The following is a 25,871-nucleotide window of genomic DNA, read 5'->3' as shown; positions in this document are numbered from 1 at the left end:
TCCGGGTAAAAGAATTACAAATGGTATTGCGTTAAGGTGCATACATATATGGTAACATGCATGGAACATAGCATACATGGAACAGATCATGCTATAGATATGTATCATGTGCATGTATACATGGTAAGGAAGAATATATTATGGTAATGCACGAAGGTTCCTGAGTAATAAATTGGATTGTAATATACATTAGGTCATCGACTATGGAGAGATCCTATTCTACACAAAGAATAAAGTGGTAGTGCTTGTTCATTAATGGCAAAGAGGTTAATCAGTTCAGTGAAAGATTTCAGTTATGTCTAGGTCGTGTAAAGTCTTATTTAGTATTTAAGATGAATGTTTATGGTATGCCTTCTTGAACAGATCTGTTTTCAGTAGCCTTCGGAAGATAGTTAGGTCTTGTGTTGTTTTTATGGCCTTCGGTAGTGCGTTCCATAGCTGCGTGCAAATATATGAGAAACTGGTCGCGTATGTGGATTTGTATTTTAGCCTTTTGCAATTAGGGTAGAGGAGATTGAGGAATGTGCGTGCTGATCTTTTTGCGTTCCTGGTAGGCAAGTCTATAAGGTCTGACATATAGGCCGGGGCTTCCCCATGAACGATTTTGTGGACCAGGGTGCAAACTTTGAACGCAATTTGTTCTTTTAGTGGGAGCCAGTGTAGTTTCTGTCTTAGGGGTTTGGCACTTTCGTATTTCGCTTTCCCAAATATGAGTCTGGCTGTTGTATTTTGAGCGGTTTGAAGCTTCTTAATGATTTGTTCTTTGCATCCAGCATAAATGGCATTGCAGTAGTCTAGATGGCTTAGTACCATTGATTGTACTAGGCTGCGGAATATTTGTCTTGGGAAGAAAGGTTTGATCCTTTTAAGTTTCCACATTGAGTAGAACATTTTCTTTGCTGTATTTTTCGCGTGATCGTCTAGTGTAAGATTTCGGTCAATTGTGACTCCCCAAATTTTCAAGCTGTCTGAGATCGGAAGGGTGTAATCTGGGGTATTTATGGTATTGGGTTTGTTTGTTTGTATTGTATTATGAGGACAGGATGAGACATTGTGTTTTTTCTGTGTTTAGCTTTAGTTGGAATGTGTCCGCCCATGAGTTCATTATTTGGAGTCTGTGTGTGATTTCGTTTGTGATTTCGGTTATATCTTGTTTGAACGGGATGTATATCGTGACATCATCAGCATAGATGTACGGGTTGAGTCCTTGGTTGGATAGCGATTTGGCTAATGGTGTCATCATTAAGTTAAAAAGAGTCTGCGAGAGCGGTGATCCTTGTGGTACTCCTCATTCAGGTTTCCATGATGTTGACGTTTTTGAGTTTGATATCACTTGGTAGGTTCTTGCCGTTAAGAAGCCTTCGAACCATCTAAGTATGTTTCCTCCAATCCCGAAATAGTCCAGGATGTTTGAGAGTATTTGGTGGCTGACCATGTCGAACGTGCTGAACATGTCAAATTGTAGGAGGAGCACATTGTTTCCAGGTGCAATTAATTGTTTAAATTTGGTTATGAGAGTAGTTAGCACTGTTTCAGTGCTATGGTTGGATCGAAATCCTGACTGTGATTCATGTAGTATAGTAAATTTCCTTAGGTAGTTGGTAAGTTGTTTGGTTACCATACTTTCCATTAGTTTAACTACCAGGGGGATTGATGCTACTGGTCGATAGTTGGTTGTGTCATTTAGTTTTTTCTTTAAGTCTTTGGGTATAGGGGTAAGAAGTATATTTCCTTTGTCCTTGGGGAATAGTCCGTGTTGCAACATGTAATTCATGTGTGATGTAAGGTCTGTTATGAAACATTGGGGGGCGAGCCTTATTAGGTTACTGGGACAAATATCCAATTTGGAGTGGGTTTTGGAGAATTTGTTGATTGCTTGTGTGATGGTTTCTTCGGTTAACAGATCGAAGTTAGTCCAGGTTCGATCTGCTGGGTATTCACCGGTAGTTGGGTCCAAGCATTCCATGAATTTTTCATGATCAGTGGTATTGAGTGGTAGCGTGGATCGTAGTTTTATGATTTTCTTATTGAAGTATTTGGCAAGGTTATCTGCTGATGGGATGTCTGTGCTAGTTGTGGTCACCGGCAGTGCCGTAGCGAGGGTGCCTGACACCCGGGGCGGGTTGCCGCTGCGCACCCCCCCCCCCCCGGGTGCAGAGCACGGCGCCCCCCCCTCCGGAGCGCTCCCCCCCCCCGAAACGCACCGTATCTTTCAGCGGAGGGCAGGCAGGAGGGCCGATCCGCCCCCAGTGCACGTCACTGGGAGCTGCGTCGGCTCTGCTGCTTCCCTGCTTTCTCAGGGAACCAGCGAGCCGACACCCCCCCAGTGCGTGCACCCGGGGCGGACCACCCCACCGCCCCCCCCCCCCCCCCCCCCATCCTACGCCACTGGTCACCGGTGTGGTGTCTATTAATTTGTTCACAAGTTGGTAGAGTTTATGTGCGTCTTTGTAGTCTGGCCCTATTTTGGTTTTGTAGTATGCTCTTTTGGTTTGTCTTATTGAGTATTTGTATTTTCTTTGCTGTTGTTTCCATGCGTTAAGTATATATTCATCTTTCATTTTTTTCCATGCTCGTTCGAGTCTCCTAGTGTGTTTTTAGTGATTTCAGTTTTTCGTTGAACCAAGGTATTGAGTTTTGTCTACGTGTAGTTCTTTGTTGTAGTGGTGCAATGATGTCTAATGTGTTCTTACATCTGTCGTCCCAATTTAGTAGATAATGTTTGGAATCTGTTTGTGCCATCCAATCATTATTGTACATCTGTTGCCAGAATGTGACAGGGTCAATTTGGTCTCTCGTGGTGTAAGTTGTGGGTTCTTGCTTGAGGTTCGTACCTTTTTTCCTCCACAGTAGGGTGGAGTTTAGTTTATAGTGATCTGATCATGGAATGTCCGACCATTTTGTATCTGTTAGTATAAGGTTTAGGTCTGAGGATAGTTTGTGTGTGATGAGGTCAATTGTGTGTCCTTTGACATGTGTGGCTTGTATAGGGGGCCAGCTAAGGTCCCATAGTTGGAGGAAGTCCTTGCATTCACGTGTATTGGTTGCCTTAGGGTCCTTGAGGTGTATATTTATGTCTCCAATAATAAGTAGGTTGGGGTTTGAGACACAAGTATTCGATATGAAATCCATGAAGAGTGATTGACACTCTTGCCAATTACCTGGTGGTCTGTAAAATAAGACAACGTTTAGGTTGTCAAGCAAGTTGGTGTGGTTGATTCTAACTGAGGCGATTTCAAGTTCTGGTGTTATAGACTCCGCAGTTGTTGTTATATTGAAGTGAGATCTGTAGATTAGTGCTAGACCTCCACCTCTTTTTTCTTTCCGTGTCCAATGAGTAATTTTGTATCCCGGGGAGCAAAGTTCCAAAATTATGGGGTCCTTGAGGTCGTGGATCCAGGTTTCGCTGATGAGTAGTAAGTCAAGATTGTCTGCTGTGATCCAGTCTGTTATAATTGTTGTTTTATTGACTACTGATCTAGCGTTTATGTATCCTGCTTGAATTATTTGGTAAGGGTCCGTTTTTGATGTTGTGTTGATTTTGATTAGTTGTCGTTCCTTTATTTTAGTAGCATCCTTGTTTCCCTTTTGTTGTGCCATACTAGAAACAATACATGGGTCAGGACTGGCCCTGCCACTTGATTGACTAGGTACCAGCCTGGGGTGGGGGGGGGGCAGGATTTGGGGGGAGGAGGTGGCAGGCAAGCAGCAGCTCCTCTTCCCTTCCCCACCCCTCCATCCCTTGTTCAACATTTCCAGCTCCCCGGCCCAAGTTGCAAGTAGACACACACAGGCCTGCACTCATGTGATAACACGGCCCACTCTCTCACTTTGACAGAATGTGTCGGAGAGAGAGAGAGCGAGTGCTTGAGCCAGCCCAGGTCTGTTCATACCTCAGATCAGGGGCCCTCAAATTTTGTCCTTGAGGCCCACAAACCAGTCTGGTTTTCAGGATTTAAAAGTAACGAGCCTGTATACAAATCTGCCTCATGCGTATTGATCGTGGATATCCTGAAATCTTACTGGTTTGTGGCTCACCCTTATTAGCAGGAGGATGCTGTTGTGTTTGCCTTGCAAATGTGGAAGATGCATATGGGAGGGTGAATGAGCTTACCCAGAAGTGGGACAGTGCCAGGCCATAGCATCACAGGAACTATTGTCCCTGGCACTTACTTAACACTGAAGCATGAAGTGGTACAGAGAGTGGTCTCTCATGTACCTGCTGTTTTTTGAGGTGCAAGTGGGTCTAAAATTTGGTGGTGCAAAATAGGTTGTCCCTGAAAGTGACTCAATTTGCTGAAATCAAAGTGACCAACTCATGCTTTCCAAGTGCCAACACTTGCGCAGGAATCAGTGTCTCACAGAGCCAAAAAAATTAATAATGACAAGATCGATGATTTAACAGGCCAGAAACGGTTCATGGCCAGTTAAATCGCTTGTTCGGGGCTAACCAGTCATGTTCAGTGGCACTTAACTGGTTAGTGACGCTGAAAATGTTCGAGTTAGTGCCCAACTCGAAACCAGCTATTGTGGGGGCATTCTGAGGGCAGACGTGACCCAGCATTGAATTTCCAGGTATAACACCACCGTCAGCTGAATATCAACCCCACATGTTTGTGCCTTGCACATTATTCAGAAAAATCACACCCCTCCTCCATCTTTTTACTTTTTGCCTCCTCCTCCCCCCCCCCCTGCAACTCACAGAAACATTATTTTGCAATTTGCATTATATATATATATATATATTTTTTTAGTAGTTCTATGTCTCCACTTTCCCTTGTGCTCAGAGTTGAGAAGTTCGCCTCCTAGGCCCCAATATTCAACCGCTTTGGTGATGCTGCTGGTGTTATTCCCAGAAATTGAATGCCAGACCTTGTCCAGGCTTCAGCATTGAATTTCCAGGTTAGCAGAGCCGGCTAAAGCGCAGCCAATTAAATGCAATATTCAGTACTTAGTGGCCCTTTTACTAAGGCACGTAGGCGCCTACGCACGTACAACGTGCGTCAAATTGGAACTACCGCCCAGCTACCCGTGCCCTGGGCGGTAATTCTATTTTTGGCACGCATCCAAAACATGTGGTAGAAATTTTCTACCACGTGACACTTAACCCGGCGATAATCGGCAGTGCATGCGCGCTGGCGCTTACTGCCCGGTTAACGCATGAGACCTGTCAGTGGGTGGCGGTAAGGCCGAAAATGGACGCACGCGGCTTTTAATTTTGCCACACGTCCATTTTCAGCCACACAAAAAAAAGAGGCCTTTTTTGCAGGTGAGCTGAAAAATGGACCTGTGCACACCCAAAACACAGGCCTACACCAGCACAAGCCATTTTTCAGCACGCCTTAGTAAAAGGGCCTCTTAATCGGCCATGGGGCACCACATAAAGATAGAACTGACTTTTATGCAGTCCTATTTATGCAGTTACCTTGGCTGGTTAAATGCTGAATATCGGCACTTAACCAGCCAAGGGGCCCTTTTACTAAGCCGCATAGGCCACTACGCGTGCCCAACACGTGTCAGTTTTGAGTTACCGCGTGGCCCTTGCAGTAATTTCATTTATGATGCACGTCCGCTATGTGCGCAGGAAAATATTTTTATTTTCTGGTGCGCAGGCGGTAATCAGGCAGTAATCGGCATTTTATGCGTGTAGACCATTACTGCCCGGTTACCGCATGAGACCTTACCGCTAGGTCAATGGCTGGCGATAAGGTCTCGGACCCAAGATGGACGTGCGGCAAGATTCTGCGCATTCCCAAAACACGCGTCTACACTACCGCAGGCCATTTTTCAGTGCACCTTAGTAAAAGGGCCCCCAAGTGCTGACTGTACCTAGGGTTACCATATGTCCAGATTTACCCAGACATGTCCTCTTTTTGAGGACATGTCCGGGCAACAGGGCGGGTTTTGCCAATCTGCCCATTTGTCCAGAAATCCGGACAAATGAGCAGATTGCTAGCCTCCCCTCCCCTTACTTACTACTGCCTTGGTGGTCTAGTGACCTCTTCCGATTCAAAATGTCCGCCGAGAGTTGAAGTGACCTCGCAAGACTTCAACTCTCGGCGGCCATTTTAAATCGGCGCCGAGATCAGGAACAGGAAGGATACATGCAGGGCAGCGCTCCAGGCAGAATAGAGGGGACTCTTTCCTGCCCCGAGGAGGTCACTAGACCACCAGGGCAGTAGTAAGGTAAGGGGAGGGGGGTGACAGGGAGGGGGAGTGACGGGGTGTGTGACAGGGGGAGGGGAAAATGTGACAAGGGCGGAGTGAGGGTGTGAAAGGGGGCGGGGTGTGTGGTGGGGACGGGGCATGTGTCCTTTTGGGGGGACAAAATATGGTAACCCTAACTGTACACCCGGAACACCCCCAAAATAGCCGGTTTTCAGATGGGCGCTAACTGGACATTTTCAGTGGCACTAACCCAGTCGTGTCACTGAAAATGACTGCTTAGCTCCAAACAGGCGATTTAACAAGCCAGGACCAGTTTCTGACCAGTTAAATCACTTTGAATATCGACTCGCTAGTGACTGCTTCCAGTAGATTTTGACTACACAGGAGGAGAGATTTCTTAGCAAATCTCACATTTTTTGAGGGAAGGGAGGCTAAACAGGACCAAAATCATGTTAACTAATTTAAGAAGCGAGATAGTGACTTTATGGGGGAAGGGTGGGGGATGAAATTGTTAACTGCTGATGTAATGCAGGATCCCAGCATACACCAGAGGAGATGCACTAAGTCAGCACTCATGCAGGCTCAGTAATGAGATGTGATAGTTTCCTGATGAAAGACGAGAAGGCATGGAATGAGGAGGCCTTGCAGAGGGCAAATTTACAGAAAGATAAATGACTGCAGAATGCTGCCGTTCGATAACTCTCTTAAAAAAAAGAAAAGAAACTTTCTAGTGTTACTTCATACTAGTGCAACCAACAATACTATCTTAGAAGGGACAGGGTGATCCAGTGCTGGTTTTACTTCCCATCCCCCTTCTTGTGCATGCAGAGACTTGTAAATTGAAGAAAATTCAAAGCTACATCTTAATGGCTGCAGTGGGATTAAAAACCAGGGCTGACTCACTCCCAGAATTAATATTCACGTGATATGAGGCAGAGAAACTGTTTTGTAGTTGAACAGCGCACTCTAGTGGCCACTGAATGGTATACTGGCACACCAGGAAGGTTAGTCTCCTGAGCTGGATCCAAAATGCATTTTCCTGTTGAAAAAATGATACATGTGGTTGGGTGTAGCCTGCAGGGGATGGTAAATGGTTTTGGCTAGAGAGAGAGGATGCCCATTGACTTCCAGTTCTCTATTGCATTAAATATCAGCTACTTTTTTTGGTTTATAAGGTTTGTGCCACTGAGGAGCCATCCTTCCTCTCAGAACTTATTATTCCTTATATCATCTCTTACATTCATCTCAGCGAGATCTTTTAATTGTTTCCCCATTTCATGATGTTTCTTCTGTTGCTGCTCATCACTCAATTTTTCTGTACAAGCCCCCCAGCTTTGGAATTGCTTGCCAGAAGGTTTAAAGATCCTTCCTACTTTATCTCAGTTTAAGGCTGAGTTAAAGACTTATTTTTTTTTTCTTGTGGCCTGAGATTGAGTGGAGCACCAGCGCTTGTACTATCCTACTGTTTTTCCCTTTTCCTCTTCTTCTTGTCCTATGAGATATTGTATTTTTTTTATAGTGTTGTTATGAGTATGTCTTTCCTTTCCCCTTATTAGATTGTAAGTCACCTAGATACACGATTAATGGATAGGATAGAAAGTCATTAATAAACTTGAAACTTGAGGAGCAGGGAAAAGACCATGTTGAGATCTTGTGGAGGACAGATGTGTTCCCTGAGTTCAGCAGATGTTTTTACCTATTTAGTCCAACCAACAATTACATCCATAAATACACTTCAGTTACTCCCCCTCCCCAAATTTAAAAAAAAAACTGTTTTGGTCTCTGTGCACTGTTAGAGACCCCCAGCTCTAGCCTCTCTGCATCAGATCCCTGAGCTAGTCAAGTACTCTCCAGTCCCATTGCCAGTGGATCTTGGGCTATCCTGAGGAACAGGAACCTGTAGCTGCAGCCCTTGTGTCACTGATTTGACTATTTTAGGGGATTTTCTTGCTGTATATCTAGACTCTGCTTTGAGAGTATTTGCTGTTTACCGTAAATAAACTTGGAGCCTTCCTTTTGTTTTGGTGTTGAACAGTTGTCAGTGATCAAAGTGGCTGCACAGGGGGCACATTGGGATTTCAGTGCAAAATCAGAGCAGCTGAACATTTAGAAGTGAAAATGAGACAGATCACTGGAAACGTGTTATTAAGGTGTGACTAATTTTTACTTTTTCTTTCTAGGCTCTGGAGACATGGATGGGCTGCCAAAGGTACAAACCCTATCCCCCCAACCAGCAAAAAGAAACAGACTGGTTGATATTTAGAATAATTTAGCTGGTCAGAGATGGTCGCTGACTGGTTAAATTGCTTGTTCGAAGCTATCTGCTCATTTTCAGCAGCATTTAACCGGGTATCTCTGCTGAAAATTAGCGCCTAAGTGAAAACCAGCTGTTTTGGGCTATTCAGCATTTAAGCAGCACAGGGACCGCATAAAAGTCCTATCTTTGTGGTCCTTTTTCCATGCTGCGGTGAAAGGGCCCCTGCGGTGACATTGGTGTGTGGACTTGCCACACATTGAGGCCCCTTTTACCACAGTGGGGTTTTTTTTTCTTTAGAAACAGGAAATGGCTATGCGGTAAGTACACACTTGACACATGGCCATTTCCTGGGGGAGCCCTTACCGCCTCCTATGCTAATGTGCTGCCTGGTTACTGCCAGGTAAGCCCTGGCACCCAAAAAAAAATTTTTTTTTTTACAATGGAAATGGCACACGGTGGGGGTGGCACTACCGCCAGCTCCTGCAGTACTGCCGGACTGGCATGCAGCAAAGGGGCCCTTACAGAGGGTTAATTTCTGAATATCAACCAGCCACGTGTTATCCGGCATCTCATAAACCGGATATTCAGTGCCAAAGCCCGGCATGGAATATCCGGAAATATCACCAGCGGTGGTCAGCAAAATGTACACTGCCGCCAGCTGAATATTGATCCCATAATATTTTATGCTTTCTGCACAGATAAAATTGAGTTCTCCTAAGACAGGGCAACATATTAGTAAATACATTGGTCACAGAGCTGGAATCATTCAGAGTGATAGGGGCAGAGAATCCAGACCAGATTAGAGGTGCCTAGGGCAGGAAGTGAGATCCCAAGCTGTGGCTTTACTTTTCTGCCCCTTTGGAAAAGTTTGGCTTTGCGTAGTCTGTACCACTGTGTAACCCAGACCGATTGAAAATTTCCCTGTTAAAAGGTAGGTCTGCAATTGTGAACCATTCCTGTGCAGCGGTGGGAGCAGCCTTATTTGGACAGCTCTGATTGGACCGAGCTGGCTGTGATGTTGCCATAACCCATTCAGGTTTTCAAGATTTCCACAATGAATATGCATGAGGTCGATTTGCAGGCAATGGAAGCAGTGCATGCAACTCAACATCATGCATATTCATTGCAGAAATCTTGAAAACCCAACTGGGTTGGGACTCTCAAGAACCATGGCTGCCCACTCATGACCTAGGGCTTAACCCAGTCAGGTAACTGCCCCTCTGTGGCAAGTTTGTGCCATTGTTCTGAAGATGACTCCTCCTAGGAGGGAAGGCGATTACACCAATGTGCATTTAGAAAACTTTAAAAACAGCTATTTCCAAGCTCATTTATTTTTTAGTTGATGCAGGGGTGGGAATTAATGTCTAAAACCCTACTGAAAGAGAAAAATCAAAAACCTCCATACCAGCCCTCCCCTGGGGCGTTAACATGATGTTACAGGTTGAACTTATCAGAACTACAAACTTTTAATTACTGATAATTAACCCTGAGCCTTCACTGAACAGACAGCCAAGGAATGGAATGCTGCTGAGAAATTCTGCTTCAGGACAGTTTCTGTAAAGCAGGGATTTTGGATCCTGTATCACAGGGCTTTGGACTGGCCCAAGTAGTTTCCCTTCCCCCCAGTGTACCATGGTTGTGCCCCTGAATTGGACAATAAGCAGTCCAATGACCAAATGAGACTGAGAAATTCCAGGTTTTATCTCTAGTGTACAGTGGGGGAAATAAGTATTTGATCCCTTGCTGATTTTGTAAGTTTGCCCACTGACAAAGACATGAGCAGCCCATAATTGAAGGGTAGGTTATTGGTAACAGTGAGAGATAGCACATCACAAATTAAATCCGGAAAATCACATTGTGGAAAGTATATGAATTTATTTGCATTCTGCAGAGGGAAATAAGTATTTGATCCCCCACCAACCAGTAAGAGATCTGGCCCCTACAGACCAGGTAGATGCTCCAAATCAACTCGTTACCTGCATGACAGACAGCTGTCGGCAATGGTCACCTGTATGAAAGACACCTGTCCACAGACTCAGTGAATCAGTCAGACTCTAACCTCTACAAAATGGCCAAGAGCAAGGAGCTGTCTAAGGATGTCAGGGACAAGATCATACACCTGCACAAGGCTGGAATGGGCTACAAAACCATCAGTAAGACGCTGGGCGAGAAGGAGACAACTGTTGGTGCCATAGTAAGAAAATGGAAGAAGTACAAAATGACTGTCAATCGACAAAGATCTGGGGCTCCACGCAAAATCTCACCTCGTGGGGTATCCTTGATCATGAGGAAGGTTAGAAATCAGCCTACAACTACAAGGGGGGAACTTGTCAATGATCTCAAGGCAGCTGGGACCACTGTCACCACGAAAACCATTGGTAACACATTACGACATAACGGATTGCAATCCTGCAGTGCCCGCAAGGTCCCCCTGCTCCGGAAGGCACATGTGACGGCCCGTCTGAAGTTTGCCAGTGAACACCTGGATGATGCCGAGAGTGATTGGGAGAAGGTGCTGTGGTCAGATGAGACAAAAATTGAGCTCTTTGGCATGAACTCAACTCGCCGTGTTTGGAGGAAGAGAAATGCTGCCTATGACCCAAAGAACACCGTCCCCACTGTCAAGCATGGAGGTGGAAATGTTATGTTTTGGGGGTGTTTCTCTGCTAAGGGCACAGGACTACTTCACCGCATCAATGGGAGAATGGATGGGGCCATGTACCGTACAATTCTAAGTGACAACCTCCTTCCCTCCGCCAGGGCCTTAAAAATGGGTCGTGGCTGGGTCTTCCAGCACGACAATGACCCAAAACATACAGCCAAGGCAACAAAGGAGTGGCTCAGGAAGAAGCACATTAGGGTCATGGAGTGGCCTAGCCAGTCACCAGACCTTAGTCCCATTGAAAACTTATGGAGGGAGCTGAAGCTGCGAGTTGCCAAGCGACAGCCCAGAACTCTTAATGATTTAGAGATGATCTGCAAAGAGGAGTGGACCAAAATTCCTCCTGACATGTGTGCAAACCTCATCATCAACTACAGAAGACGTCTGACCGCTGTGCTTGCCAACAAGGGTTTTGCCACCAAGTATTAGGTCTTGTTTGCCAGAGGGATCAAATACTTATTTCCCTCTGCAGAATGCAAATAAATTCATATACTTTCCACAATGTGATTTTCCGGATTTAATTTGTGATGTGCTATCTCTCACTGTTACCAATAACCTACCCTTCAATTATGGGCTGCTCATGTCTTTGTCAGTGGGCAAACTTACAAAATCAGCAAGGGATCAAATACTTATTTCCCCCACTGTATCTGTGGACCCGGTAATCTCTCTTCTCAGGAAAAAAAAACAGGAACGGAATTTATTGATTTTACATGTTGATAGCTGTTTGTATCTGTAATGTCAGAATTTTCTAGAGTTCTTTTTTTTTTTCTTTCTTTCTTTCTTTCTTCTGTATAGAACTCTCCAAATAACATGGCGGGGATGAATAACCCCCCAGGAACCCCTCGAGATGACAGTGAGATGGGCGGAAATTTCTTAAACCCTTTCCAAAGCGAAAGCGTAAGGAGACTTTATTTATTTAGTTATTTTAAATATTTATTAGCCGCACAATCCCATAGTACTTGGCGGCGAACAAATTAACATCTATAATAAAAATACAAAACAACTCAAGAACATACAGACACATAAAATACAAAACAACATATCAAAAATGCCCCACCTTGGTAAAAACTGTCACATCACTGTGTCTTACAGAAATAATCTAACTGAATTTCAGTGACGAACCTCACCAAAAAAACTATATCATTCATGAATACCCTTCTCTAGTTAACATCCAAATATCTCCTGAAATAAAAAAGTTTTTAAATTACATTTAAACTCTGTACAGTTCTGTAGACCTCTCAGTAAGGGTGGCAGTTCATTCCAGAGCTTTGGTCCCATAACCTTGAACATTGCAGTCCTGTACTCTTCAAGTCTAATCTGCTTAAACGATGGCATTTCTATTAAATTCAAATTAGCCGATCTAAGTGCTCTAGCAGGTTGATGAATTCTCAATGTTGAAGCAATAACAGGGGAGACTAACTTATTAAGGACTTTAAACACCAACAATAGTATTTTAAAGTAATTCTTTGCTCAATCGGCAGCCAATGAAGCTCCCTCAAAATTGGAATAATATGGCAAGATCATGGCGAACCCCAAAACAATTCTCATTGCAGAATTGTGCACAATTTGCAAAGCTTTCATCTGATTTTTAGTCAAACCTATCAACAAACCATTACAATAATCGAAACATGTTATCACCACAGTCTGAGCAACCAACCTAAAGTTGGGAAAACTAAGAAAATGTCGAAGTCTTCTCACTATCTTTAGTATCAGAAACACCTGTTCTACCATATTCATAACTTGTGGTTTCATAGAAAGAGAAGGATCAAATAGCACCCCCAAATTTCAAATAGTATTAACAATTGGAATGTTAATATCATTAATCACAAACTCTTCAGATATGTGTCCACTTAGATGACTAGACAGTAGAAGAATTTGAGTTTTTGCCATGTTAAGCTTTAATTAATTACTGTACAGCCATTGATTAATTGCATTTAAGCAGTCTCAACATTTGCTAAGCAAGTGGCAATCAGAAGTTGGATATCATCTGCATATAACCTAAATATCAAATCCAGACTATTCAACAACCTACACCGGTAACAAAACTATATTAAATATCATTGCTGATAAAGAAGAACCCTATGGTACTCCAGATAGGCACTCTGATACTGCAGATTTCTCTTGATCCTTAAAACATAAAACTTTCTTCCTGTCAGAACCGATGAAAACCAAGTCACTACTACCTCACTTATGCCTATAGATTTCAGACGTTTCAGCAATATTTTATGAGAGATGGTGTGGAATGCCTCAGAGATATCCAAACTCACCAAAATGAGATGTTTTCTCACATCAAAACCTTCCCTAATTATATCCATCATTGAAATCGATAGTCTCCATGTCATGCATCAATCGAAATCCAAATTGATGCACGTCCAATATGTTATGTCGTTCCAAAATCTAATAACTGATCATAGACTAATTTCTCAATGGGTTTTGCAAGGAAGGGCAGTGATGATATTGGTCCATAACTAGCGATAAAATTAGGGTCTAGAGAGGAATTCTTCAACAATTGACTAACAGCTGCAATTTTTAAGGAATCTGGCAAACTACCTGATTAAAAAGAAAGATTAAAAACTTTAGTGTATACTTTTCCAACCACAGGTTTTAAGGCCTTATTAATAGAGGGATGACAATAATCTGTAGGACAGAAAGAGTTGGTAATCTTACTCATGGTTTTAATGACTTGATCTTCACACACTAATGAAAAGCCATTGGGATGTAGGAGGAGCCAGCATTTTTAGTAGATTGGTCCTCCATACATCCCAGGAAAGCAATAGGGCACCCTAGGGGGCACTGCAGTGGACTTCAAATAAATGCTTCCAGGTACACATCTCACCATTGCTCCCTTATCTGAGCCCTCCAAAACCTACCCCAAACCCACTACGCCCAACTGTACACCACTACAATAGCCCTTATGGGTGAAGGGGGCACCTACATGTGGGTTTCTGGTGAGTTTTGGAGGGCTCACAGTTTTCCACCACAAGTGTAACAGGTAGGGGGAAGTAAGGGTCTGGGTCCACCTGTCTGCAGTGCACTGCACCCTCCACTAGCTACTGCAGGGACCTGCATGCTGCTCTAATGGACCTGAGTATAACATCTGAGTCTGGCAAGTAATATTTTTAATCACATTTTTGGGGGGTGGGAGGGGCTTAGTGACCACTAGGGAAGCAAGGGGAGGTCATCCCTTATTCCCTCCAGTGGTCATCTGATTATTTTAGGGCACCCTTTTGTGCCTTATTTGTTATAAAAATAGGTCTAGCTCAAAACATTTTAATTTTAGTCCTGGACAGTTTTGTCTTGTTCCATTACAGCTGAAAAACATCCCGCTCTTAACTCGCCCCTGACACACCCCCTTGTGAATTGAACGCACTTCTGACAGACTTCATAGAAAAACATCTAAAAATTGGTTTTGAAAATATCAATTTGGATGTTTTTGTGAGAAAAACATCCAAATGCTGCTTAATGTCACTTTTTAGACATTTTTCTCTTTCGAAAATGAGCCTAATAGTAACCTATGTAACTTTGTAAGTCTGTGTGTTTTGAAAATGAGCCTCCATGTATTTAACTGCTCGATATTCCTGTATCGGAGCCACCGAGTCCAAAGATTTCAGAAACACTAAACTCACATCAGAATATCAAATGCAGCAAGATTGTCTACTAATGCTACTCTATGATCTTGAAAGCTCATAAGGAGCCCGGGAGCAATGTGTAAACGACCTCTTAGCTCTATTTTCATTAAATACTACTTTAAAACATGATTTTATCGTCAAATGGTCAGACCATGGAAAATCTTTGAATTCATATAACCAAGACTCTGAATTAGATAAATTTTTATCAGTAAAAGCTAAATCTAAAACATGTCCACCTGTATGTATAGCAACATCCACCAACTGTTGCCATCCAAGAATACCTATTATAGCTAAAACAAATTAGAAACAATACTACATAACCCATACTTGTCAACATGTAAATTAAAATCGCCCAAAATCAATGTGTTTCTAGAAGTTAAATTAAGATCACAAAACAACTCTATTAACATGGAAAGATCCCTATTTACCAGGGACACAATAACATAAAATTATATTCATCTGACAAGAGGATAAACAGAGAATTTCCATACCCTCAACTTCCACGATATCTTTTTAAATTAGTTTCCAAAATTCCTTAAAAACTATTAAAACGCCTCCAACCCTTTTTTGTTTATAAGATTGAAACGCAACCGAATAATGAGGTAGACACAATTGATTAATCACTACAAGATCTTCTGATGACTGTATCTGTCATCAGAAAGAAAAACCGTTCAGGCCTCATGCAAAACATGAAGCATTTCCAAATTATTCCATGAACACTGTTGTCTTTTTTTTTGCCTGGCCCGTAGATTCACAGTGGGACAGATGTGCTTTTCCTCATTTTGAAGGCAATGTTATTTGAATTATATTTTATTAAATTCACAAAGGAATATGCACAGCGTACAATACAGTTAAAGTGACCAACTTTTTGATGAGGAACACATTACCCCACCCCTGCACCCACCCAAACCTAAAGCTACCACCATATCTGCACAAGAACATATACCATCCCAACCTGAGTGAACCGCGTTATTCCTTCACGATGACCCAGAGGACTAGATAGCTGTTGCACATATAACAAATCCTTCCTACTTCCCCCCCTCACCCACCCCCTTGGAAAATATGCTCTAATTTGAGGGCAATTCTATCACAGAGCGCCTAGTTTAAAAGATCAAGTAGACACATATTTAGGCCAGTTGCATAGCCAGGCCTTGAATTTTGGGAGGACAAGAGCACAAGACCCGGGGGGGGGGGGGGGGGTGGAACACAAAATTTTTGCCTCACCATGCCGCCGCTCTTTGTTCCCCTGCGACTCCCACATACCTGAGTTGGTGAGAGTCACCAACCCCTGTGAGTATTCTGCAATTTCTACCTGTAATTGTGCTTCCACCCATGTAGAATATCCACCTGCAACCATAGAAATAGCATCCCTCATTGTTATTTCTATGGTTATAACTTTTAACAATAAAATTAAAAAAAAAAAAAAAACCCACCTGCAAATTACACTGTGGAAGATTGGCAAATACTTACAGAATAGCACAGTAGTTCCCAAACCTGGCCCTGGATGTAATCCCAGCCAGTCAGGTTTTCAGTATATCCACAGTGAATATTCATGAGAGAGATTTGCAAGCAGCGGAGTCAGTCCATGCAGATATCTTTCATGCATATTTATTGTGGATATCCGGAAAACCTGACTGGCCGGGGTGCCTCCAGGACCAGGTTTCGGAATTAGTGGAAAAGCGCATAACTGGAGTATCGTCATTTATGTGCATATGTGTTCCCATACTGGTGTAAGGGGATCTTTTACTAAAGCTTAGCTCGAGTTATCTGCAGCAGGGCCCATTTTATTCCTATGGGCCCTACTGTAGATAACTCGAGCTACGCTTTAGTAAAACACCTCTTAAATGACTAGAATGCTGGCATTTCTGTGTATACTATGGCTCCTTATAAAATCACCCCTTTAGGACTAGATTTTGTATACGGCGTTGAAAAAAAGCACTGTTCTATTAACTGTACTTAAAGTTAGCTGTGGTTTATAGAATATTATTTGCACCTGGGGAATCACGCCTAACTTTATGCGTCATTTGCACCAGCTGAAACGTGGTGCAAATGTACACTCGTACATTAGGCCCGTAGCCCCATTAATTTTAGGAATGCCACCATTCTGCCCATGCCCCTCCCATTTCTGCACCCTCTTTTTCAAATCGCGCATAAACCTGCATGAAATATAATTAGTGCCGATGATTGCATGTTAAAATTCAAATTATTAGTGCAAATTAGCTTGTTAATTAAATCGTGTGTGCAATTTTTGGTGACTTTTACAGAATTAGGGGGTTAATGTGTATGGGAAAGAAAAGCTTAGTACCCAGACTCCAACGAAAGCGGCATTTCTCCCTCTCTGTCTTTCCTCCCCCACAGGAGAGTTTTGAACTGGTTCTCGGGATGGGAGAGAGAGAATTTGGCTCTCTCCATTAGAGGTTGCACTCGCACAATAAAGATGGTACAATAAGCTGAAAGTAACTGGGTCTCTCCCCAAATCCCTCCCTTGCCTGACTGAAAACCAGGTGTTACTTGACAGGGATAAAGCAAGGACAATTAACCAGGGGCGTAGCCAGACAACAGATTTTGGGTGGGCCTAGGGAAGAACTGAGTGGGCACCAATTGTTCTCCCCCCCCCCCCCCTCCCAACCACCACCCAAAAAATATCTCAGCTGGTGGGAAAGCGCTTCTTTCCACCTTGCAGTCTGTAGCAGGCATGCGCTGAAAACTGAACATACACAGGTGCCGGTATCATGGAGAGTACTATTTTCGTTACCATCAGGAAGAAATCTTCAGCTGGCCGAGCTTGGGATCCCACCAGCTACACTAAACATGTGCTACTGTTGGGTGGGCCTGAGCCCTAAGTGGGTGGGCCCCGGCCCACCCAGGCCCACCTGTGGCTACGCCACTGCAATTAACTCCTCTCCTCAAGAGCCACAAACAGGTCTGTTTTTTGGGATATCCACAGTGAGCATGCTTTGCTTACCATGCCTTGCATCTCATGCATATTCATTAGGGATCTCCTGAAAACCCTTAAGGACTCTTAAGGACTGGAGTCGGCCAGGGATCTTCTGCCCATTTCCTTGATTAATCCAGTTTTCTTTGACCTGGTAAAATAATTTGTAATACAGCAGTCTACAAAGAAGTTGACCCTGTCTGATATAGAAGCGTAAACCCTACTCAACACCTGGTCAACCCTTTCCATCGTTCTCTGTATCTGTCCAAGGTGTGATTGAGTTCTGTTTTTGTCTCTTCCTCCTGGTGGGCGATTCCAAGCCTCCACCTTTCTTCCACGGTGACAGTATTCTATATGAATGGTCTAGAAAATTTGACACCTAAGATTTAATGCTAAAAATACACAACATCATACTTTTAAGTTGCAGAACCCCAAAGGAGTGGTACAGTATGAGAAGCTCTGTTTCAGGAAAAAAGAGCCAGATCTGGGGATAATCAAATCTGATGATCTTCAGGTGGCCAAACAGATAGAAAAAGTGACTTCCAAAAATAACAAAAAATGATGGGTATATAAGGAGAGGAATGGCCAGTAGGAAAGGGAGGTGATATGCTTCTGTACAAGTCTCTGGTGAGACCACATTTGGAGTACTGTGTATAAACAAGATGGAGTCGGGCCAGAGGGCAGCTTCTAAAATGTCAGTGTATGGGGACAGTCTTAAAAATGTATCTATATATTTTTTTTTTAATGAAAAGCAGGAGAATAGTGAAATACCTCTTTGGTATATCTCTTTCAATTGAAAGGAAGTTCTGCAATGAGGGGGCATAGGATGAAGGTGAAAGGGGATAAACTCAGAAGTAACCTGAGGAAATATTTCTTTATGTAATGGGTGATGAATTCATGGAACAGCTTCCTGGTGGAGATGAAGACTGTAAGTGACCAAGAAGGCTTGGGACATGTACATATAATTTCTAAGAGAGAGGAGGAGATAGTAGAGATTAGCATTTGGTATGTCATTAACATTTAAGATTATTTATTGATATCCAAGGATGATATGCAGGTGCTACAGCTATGATAATCTACTTCAGAGCATGGATCTTACCTCTCTCTTCCTCTCTCTCTCTCTCTCTCTCTCTCTGTTTCTCTCCAGTATTCTCCCAGCATGACCATGAGTGTGTGATTCCCCCATCCCCCACCAACATTGAAACAAGTGCTGCTCAGACATCATATGGAGATGTTCATCACATGGGAGCAGGAGCGTTGAAGAGGAGGCCGAGAAGGGGAAAAAAAACACAAAAAAACTGAAAATTGACTAAGAATTTGTAAACTGTATATTTAAAGTGGAGAATATTTTCAGATGCGCTGTTCTTCTCCATGAAGCCAACCCTTTGGAATTCTACAAAAACCAGAGAAATGGGAAGAACTAGTCCCACAAGAGACCTTTATAGTAGAAGTCTGGATCCACCACCCTCCCTTCCATCCCCATTTCTTCCTCACCCCTCCCCTCCATCCTCCTCAACCCACACTGGTTCACCTCCTCCTGGTGGCATGAAAGGCATTCAGAAACAAATGAAGGACATTCAGATCTCCAGCCTCCTTTGGTACAGCAAACATGGGGTATGGGGAGGCCAATATCAAGGCTCAAAATTAACATGTACCTGGGCAATTTCATGAGATGTTCCACCACTGAGGAAAAGGGAAGGGCAAAGAACTGGCTCAAATTGTAATGTTCTTGTTGGTTTCATACTCTGAGGGAAATTACAGTGGAACACCAGCTTTGTGCAGGCTTTGTCTTCTTCAGGATGCTCAAAAGTGAGACCAATCCAGGGCAGAATTTTATTGTCATACTTCCAGGTTTCCTCCTACCCTCAGCTCTACAAACACATGCTTCCTCTGACGACGCATGCTTTGCAGCTCCAGACACTCTACAGAGGTCATATTATAACTGTCATCATACCTTCTTTGGAAGAGGAGGACCACAGAATTCACTTGTTTTGGACCTGAAGATGAATAGAACCCAGTCCAGCTGCCTCGCTGGAGAACAGTCTTGAATTTCTCAAAGATGTCATCTTGTAGCTTTGCTCACTGCATGCTGCCATGGATCCTGGAACATTCTTCTGGAGCTTTTTTTTTTTTTTTTTTTTTTAGAGAATAACTAATAGCTCCCAGGCAATTAGGTGCAAGACCAGACCAGGTTGGCTTTTGTAAAGGAAACTCAGTACTAAAAATGACACAAAACCAGGTGGGGCTTGGATGACGTTCCCCAACCCTGTCCTGGGGGCGCATGCCTAACGAATCTAGTTTTTCTAGGATATGTGTAGTGAAGATGCGTGAGGTAGATTTGTGTGCATTGTGTCTCCAGCCAGTTTGTCTCATGCATTTTCATTGCGGTAGCCCTGAAAACCTGACAGGATCGGTGTGCCCCCAGAATAGTATTGGAAGACACTGCTCCAGGGTGCTATATGAACTCTACCTTTGCATTTCACACATTAACAGTATGACTGTGCCCCATCCCCCCTGAATATTTTATGGAGGAAAGGTGAAGTAAGATCCTTCGACTTTTCACAATTTACCACCATCTCAAAAAAGCATGTAAGCGGCCAAACTTAGGTGTAAGATATTCCATTTACCTATTCCATTCTAAAGTGCTTAGGTTATGTAGCTTGGGGAGATCACCCTTCAGGGAGCATGCCCACAGTAACCCCCAGCTCTGGATACTATGCTGTATCCTTGCCAAGTTAATTTCAGTGCCACTGGGTTCCTCGCCAGGCTTTCTAACTCCTTGCACTCTGGAATTCACAGTATTGAAATTCAGAGGACTATATGGAGCATTGTAAAAGGGAGTCAGGAAACCAGGACTGGGTACAAATTGAGTTTGGTTGGTAAGTATGGTCAGGATGAACAAGCTGGTTCTAGCTCTCTAGCAGATTCAGTCCTGATTTTACTCCACAGCATGCACTGACCCAATCACCTGTCAACTTCAGTCAGTTTGGGAGGTTTTTTTCTCCTTTGGAAGTGATAGAGTCCAATTACCCTTTCTCTTTCCCCTAGCACTACTTGCAGAATTTCCATATTCCCCCCAAGGCAGAAGTATTTGAGCAAGAGAAGGGGGCTAATACCCAGTGAGTTGTGATGACATCATCTGACAAGGCCAAGCAGTGAGTCGGTGACTTCAGCACAATTCTCTGGAGCTAGGTTGGATGAGCGTAGGGCCTGACAAGAAGTTGATGCTTGATCAGCCAGGAAAGCAGACCTGTTGGTAGACCTGCAGGAAGCAGGATGGGCCTGTCTCTGCTCTCTTTCCCCGAACACCACTGTGACTCCCCTTTTTTCTGTGCTCAGGTCACGGAAGTACCTCTTGAGTGTCCAGACTCTGCTGTTGGTTCTTTCTAGGAATGTTAGCACCCACATTGTGGGCTCAAATGTTTAGTGGCTGCATTCATGTTGAAATGTGTGGCAGTTTTTCCCACCATTGCCTTTGACAGCTGGATCTGGTATCTACAGCCTTCTGACCTCCACCTGGGGTCCTACATTCTGCATGTTCAGATCCTGTGTGCCTTGTTCAAGCCTCCAGCAAATTTCCAGTCCACTTCACCTCCCAAATAGTTCTGAAACCTTTCAGATATTCACATCACTTCAGAGGTACGAGGATGGACCATTCCATCAAAAGTGGTTAAAAGACAGTACTGGTCTGTACTGTGTAATCAATGTCCCAGTTTACTCGCACTGAACTGATATATCAAAGTACAATACAGAAGCCACACCAATGGTACCTTGGCAGGAGAAAGAAGGTTGCATTTAGGTGTAGCCAGCTGTTCTAGGTTTGAAGGGGACAGCCCCTTGTTTTAGTTAATAATTTTTTTTAAAAATTCACTGTGACCTCCAAAAAGGATCCAGTCGAGGCCAACAGGGGATTCATGGCATGTCTGGCAAAAACCCTAGCACAGAGACCATGCATGCCTTGGAGTGCCTGGTTGTGAACATGTGTGCATGACAGAGACACTTCTCCCATCCCTGGTGTGCTGGTAAGCACACTAACCCATCTGCACTGGGGAAGGCTTTCCAGTACTCCTTTAAGGCAGCTGCAGCATCGGCTGTCCACTAGAAGCAGATAATTCTCGGCTCCTGGGGATAAAGGGTAATCGTCTCTTTAAATGTCAGGGGACCACCTTTAACTTTAATATGAAGGACTTTTCTTCCCCAGTCCACTCCTGTTTTCTAAATATAAAAGAGACCTCATTACAAAAGACACGTCTGTGGTTATTTTTTTTTTCTGCTATTTTACCCCCAGATCAGCTTTGTACAGATTGATGCATAAATTTTCCCGTTCCCTTGTTCTGGATATTTTTTTATTTTTTTAATTTTATGGGTTGTTTTTTTTCAGTGTCTGCCATTCTACGTAATTCTAGTGTGATGTAAAATACTGTAACATTAGGACAGAATTTAAAATTTAAAAAAGAAGTACTGTTATTTGTCCTTTCTGATATGACAGTATTGAATACGAAGCCGGCTTCCCTTGGGCGTTCGCTTTGTATTAGTCTGTAGACATAGAGCATTGAGTCCTATGTTTTAATTGTTATGTGTAGGATAGATAATTATGTCATTTGTATGTTCTTTATATTGTAAAAATTCTTTAGACTGAAAGTTGCTTATCAAAAAAAAAAAACCTGCATCAATAAATGTAATTTGATTTTTTTCATAGCTTAGTCTCTTTTGCTTTTCCCTGAAACCCCTGGATGCTTTGTTCTTTGGCAGCAGTGAGTCCTGTCTTATGTGCATCTAGTCTCTGCTGGTGGCCATATGGGAATGGCAGGGAGTTGATATGACTCACTGCCTTGGGGATTTGAATCTCCATCCCCACTGTAGCTCCTGTTGCTTCACTCTGAGATTAGCCCAGCCCAAGCACCAGGAAGAAAGCAGAGACATGGAACCCAGGACTGAGACTGAAAAGATCTGTTCCCTCCCCCCCCCCCCCCCCCAGTGCAATGGTTCCCAGACCTGTCCTGGGAGAACGCCAAGCCAGTCAGGGTTTTAGGATATCCACAATGAATATTCATGAGAGAGAATTGCATGCAATGGAGGAGGAGTCCTGAAAACCTGAGTGTATCCAGTTTCTTTAGGAGAGGCAAGACAGTATAAGTCCCAAGATGCAGTGTGGTCAGAACCAGAAGTGTAGCCAGGTTGTGACGTCGGGGTGAGCAGAAAGCAGACGGTGTAGGCACAATGGACCACATGAAAAATAGGCACCATCAGCATCAGAAGTTCGTATGAGGGAGTGGTCACTCCCCTTATGCCCCCCCCCCCCCAGCTACTCCACTAGGCAGAACCAAAAGTGGATCAGCCTGGCTCAGTTAACAAACCAATCCACTATCCGTACTCCTCACTTCTTTTAAACACTTTATTTTGAATAACAATGACAATGTTTAACAATAAATATACTTCCACTACCCTATACAGACACCCGAACTCACTCATACCAGCCTTTCACTGCGTCATTCAACCCAGTCTCTCCACTTATAAGGTACATCATATATAGCTACAGACCAAAACACCGCTGTAAACCTCGCGAGACTTCGCCCTTGTAAGTCTCGGCGGCCATTTTGAAGCGTGAACCGGCAGCGCCAGCGGGGGACTGAGTCAGTGCTTGCAGCAAGCAGGCAAGACTGCCTGTCCCGAAGAATTAAAGGAGTCAGATCGGTGACGGGAGGGAGGGAGGATAATTCTACTAACAACTCGGGAGGGGGTGGCAGGGGAGAGAACTAGGGAGTCGCTGGGCATGGGTGGATCATGGAGGGGAGAGAAGGGTCATTGCTGGGTATGGGTGGATGGAGGGCAGAGGAGAGGAGGGTCACTGCTGGATTGGGTGGATGGAGGGCAGGGGAAAGGAGGGTCACTGGGTATGGGTGCATGCAGGGCAGGGGAGAGAAGGGTTGCTGGGTATATAGGTGCATTCAGGGCAGGGGAGAGGAGGGTCACCGGACATGGGTGGATGGAGGGCAGGGGAGAGGAGGGTCACTGGGTATGGGTGCATGGAGGGCAGGGGAGGGTCGCTGGGTGCATGCAGGGCAGGGGGATAGAAGGGTCACTGGACATGGGTGGATGGAGGGCAGGGGAGAGGAGGGTCGCTGGACATGGGTGGATGGAGGGCAGGGGAGAGGAGGGGAGAGAGAAGAAATGCTGGACATGGATGAAGGGGAGGGAAGAGTGAGGAATAAGATGAGATGAGGGAAAAGGAAGAGAGGAGAAAAACTGCATATGGATGAGGAAATAGGCAGAAGTTGAGGACCAGAAATGAAGAAGAAAGGAAAGAAATAAATGGAAAGGAAGCCCTGGAAACGGAATTAAGAGGACAGATAGCAGCAGAATCAGATACTGGGCCAGCATGATCAGAAAAACAGTCACCAGACAACAAAGGTAGAAAAAAAATCATTTTATTTTCATTATAGTGTTTGGAATATGTTCACTTTGAGAATCGGGTGCTCAACATTAAAAGTTTATATTTATTTACTTATTTATGGCATTTTATCCCACATTAAACATGAATTAGATTGGAACCTGGGATCATTTAATTTTTTTTTCCTGGAGAGAGTAATGCATAGCTGCCCCCCCCCCCCCTGGCTATAGCCAGCTCTGCAATTTTTGTGGGGGGGGGGCGCAGAGGTGGACGGGGGGGGGGGGGCGCAGAGGTGGACCGGGGAGAGAGCCTGTTGTTAAAAATTTACCAGCACCCCACTGTTCCACATGTACCCCAGTCCCGTATGAACAGTTTATCTCTTTCTTCCAACCAAAAACAATGTCACTTAGCAGTACATCTTCGGCTACTAAAACTCCGTAGCCTCCACGATAACCTTACAAATCCAGGTTTGATGTTGCAGCGCAGCTTGGCAAGGACTTCCGGTGACTGCATACGTCACTCAACCTTTCACTTCATTTCACTTCCTCATTCGCTCCTCGATGCGAGAACCGCATTTTGGATAATCCTTCCTCAGGAGGAACAACTCTAAACACCTGCAACAATATATTATACCCATACTGTTCACTTATTTTCTATATTAATAACCAACTTAATCTCATATGATTATTATAAACTGTTGTACTTGAATTTACAGGCAGCCTACCTTAGGAATAATGAGTCCAGCACAGGAGTCCCTGTAGAACGTCCCAACTGCTACAAACGCCTTAGCTCACTCATCCCCCACACGAGCTAATTTATTACATTTATACTCAGTTAACAAACACCAGACAAAAAGTAGCAGGTGCCAAGCTGCCATTGATGGAACTAAGAGATTAGCACCGAGAAACAAAAGAGCTCAGGTTGGTACTTCAAGGATTTATTTCTAAAAACAATGCACCCAACGTGGTCATGTTTCTTCTAGTGAGGATGCATCAGAGGTCTCTTTTTGTTTTGCTGTTTATCCTCTTCCTTCCCTTCCTCCCCCTATGTTTGCTTTTTGACTATGGACCCTGTTTACTAAGCCACACTGTAGGCGTGCTTTTTTAGTGTGCGCTGATATGCTAGAGACACCCATAGAAGTGGGTGTCTCTAGCGTTAGCGCAGCTTAGTAAAAGGGCCCTATGTCTTGTCTGATGTCATTGGTACATGTTTAACAGAATGACTGGCTGTGATTGTTTTATTTATTTATTTATTGCATTTGTATCCCACATTTTCCCACCTCTTTGCGGGCTCAGTGTGGCTTACAATAAGATATGAATAAATGGAAATACATTTGTTACAATTTGGTTATGGGTTACATTGTACAAGTTATGCGAGATCATCGAAGTATCGTTAGGAATATAACAATGGGACATCAACATTGATACCTTGGAAGGAGACAATGGGAAGCATAGAGGGCAGTATTAAGACACAAAGACATATGGTGTATATATTTCTGTGAGTAAATGTATGAGTGATGTGGAATTATGGGGGTTGAGAGCCATTCTGCCAATGGAAACAAAGGAGAAAAAAAGGGGGGGTCCACTTCTTCCACAATAACGCAAGCAAAACAAACACAGGGTGGAAGAAAGCCAAGTCCAAGTGACCAGCCCAAACACAGAAGTTAGAGCTCCAAACAAAGTTTATTGGGACCCAATAAACTTTGTTTGGAGCTCTTACTTCTGTGTTTGGGCTGGTCACTTGGACTTGGCTTTCTTCCACCCTGTGTTTGTTGTGATTGTTCTGCTACTTTCTTTTGGCTCTGTAAACCTCTGTGGTGCTATTGCAAA

The 25,871-nt window shown here is 43.8% G+C and overlaps 1 protein-coding gene across 2 annotated transcripts in view; it reads left to right on the top strand.

The window, feature by feature from the left end:
• SSBP4 (single stranded DNA binding protein 4) overlaps positions 1–19,788 on the top strand; it is a 547,729-nt gene extending 527,941 nt beyond the window's left edge. For both annotated transcript variants that reach the window (XM_030218716.1, XM_030218717.1), the window contains exons 16-18: positions 8,349–8,377; positions 11,883–11,984; positions 18,799–19,788. In XM_030218716.1, coding sequence (XP_030074576.1) covers positions 8,349–8,377; positions 11,883–11,984; positions 18,799–18,828 — 161 coding nt within the window. In that variant the 3' untranslated portion in view covers positions 18,829–19,788. The remainder of the gene's footprint in view (positions 1–8,348; positions 8,378–11,882; positions 11,985–18,798) is intronic.
• Positions 19,789–25,871: the final 6,083 nt, after the last annotated feature.

This window comes from Microcaecilia unicolor, chromosome 11 (assembly GCF_901765095.1).
Source record: "Microcaecilia unicolor chromosome 11, aMicUni1.1, whole genome shotgun sequence".
Classification (NCBI taxonomy): Eukaryota; Metazoa; Chordata; class Amphibia; order Gymnophiona; family Siphonopidae; genus Microcaecilia; species Microcaecilia unicolor.
The sequence above is the reverse complement of the archived record's forward strand: the minus strand, read 5'-3'. Positions and strand labels throughout refer to the sequence as shown.